The sequence below is a fragment of the Crocodylus porosus genome, unplaced genomic scaffold (genome assembly GCF_001723895.1).
Source record: "Crocodylus porosus isolate Cpor-Errol unplaced genomic scaffold, CroPor_comp1, whole genome shotgun sequence".
NCBI classification, from domain to species: Eukaryota; Metazoa; Chordata; order Crocodylia; family Crocodylidae; genus Crocodylus; species Crocodylus porosus.
The window spans coordinates 1378887-1380169 of record NW_017728922.1 but is presented as its reverse complement, the minus strand read 5'-3'; the positions used below and the strand labels follow the sequence as shown (position 1 = coordinate 1380169).

General features: G+C 64.2%; 1 protein-coding gene across 1 annotated transcript in view; it reads right to left on the bottom strand.

The window, feature by feature from the left end:
- SLC12A5 (solute carrier family 12 member 5) overlaps window positions 1-1283 on the bottom strand; it is a 31317-nt gene that overhangs the window by 1574 nt on the left and 28460 nt on the right. The window contains 2 exon segments of the mRNA XM_019539792.1: window positions 55-214; window positions 300-431. Coding sequence (XP_019395337.1) covers window positions 55-214; window positions 300-431 — 292 coding nt within the window.

The window sequence follows — 1283 nt, the reverse complement described above, 5'->3', positions numbered from 1 at the left end:
GTTGCCGGTGGGGCGTGCTCAGGGGGGTGAGTCCCAGCCTGGCCCTGGCAGCGCAGTCGCCTGCCCGGGGGTCTGCCCCAGCAGCCCCAGTGCCGGGCGCCCTTACCTCCCGCTCCCGCTCGTTCTTGGTCAGGTGCATCTGCTTGAGGATCTGGGAGCGCTGCTCCATCACCAGCGTCTTCTCGTAAGTGTAGGCCGAGATATCGCTCTCATGCTGTGGGGACGGCACAGGCGCATGCAACGTGTCCTGGTGCCCCGCACCCCACGCCCAGGCAGGCCCGCGCTGCCCCCGTGCTCACCATCTCGACCACCTCGACCTCGGCAGTGATGCGCAGGTGGTAGAGGAAGGTGGTCAGGTCCTTCTTCATTTGGATGCTGTTGTCGTCCATCTGTGCCACCGTGAAGATGCGCATCTTGCACTTGCGCCAAACCTGCCGGGCAGAGGTGCACATGGCAGCGGGGTCGCAGGGGCCGCCCCCAGACCAGGGCAGGCAGGTCCTGAGCTGGGGGAGCTGGACAAGCCAGGAGCCCCGGGGTGGGGGGTTTGGGTTGTGGAGAGAGCACCAGGCTGCAGGACACCCCTGCAACCAGTCTGGAAGCAAAGGCAGGACTGGGTCCCTGCCAAATCCAGTCAGGAGGCCGGGGGGTGCTGGGATCACCCCCGCCCCCCTCCAAACACTGTCTGGAGGCCAGGGTCGGGTGGGGAACAGGACCCCAGAACCAGCCTGGAGGCAAAGAGGGGATAATGGGACCCCCCGTCCCAACAGTGGCCAGGAGGCCATGACGGGATGATGGGTGTCCCCCGCAACCCAACCTGCTTGGAAACTGCCCCCGCACCCCCACAACCACCCACCTGCAAGCCAAAGGCACAGCAGTTGTACCGGCCCCCAGTATCAGGCTCCTGGGCCCTGCAGACCAGCCCAGAGCCCCATGTGGGGGAGCCCCAAATTCATGTGAAGAAGTGGGGGGGGGGCTGGGACCCAGCTCTGATCTGTAGAGCAAAGAGGCTGGGGGGGAGAAACCACAGTACAAGACTGCAGCAATCCTGCCCCCCCACCCCCCCCGATCCAGGACCAAGGGCACAGCAGTGGGACTGCCCCCCCAACCCAAACCATCAATGTGGACACCAGGGCGGAAGCGGGGTGGCTGAGGTGCAGCTCTAAGTTGGGGAAGTTGTGCGTGCGCACACGCACACACATTTATCTCTCTATATACACATTTATACACAAACACATACATGCACATGCCTTTCACCGGCGCGTCTCTCGCCACTCCTGGAGCCT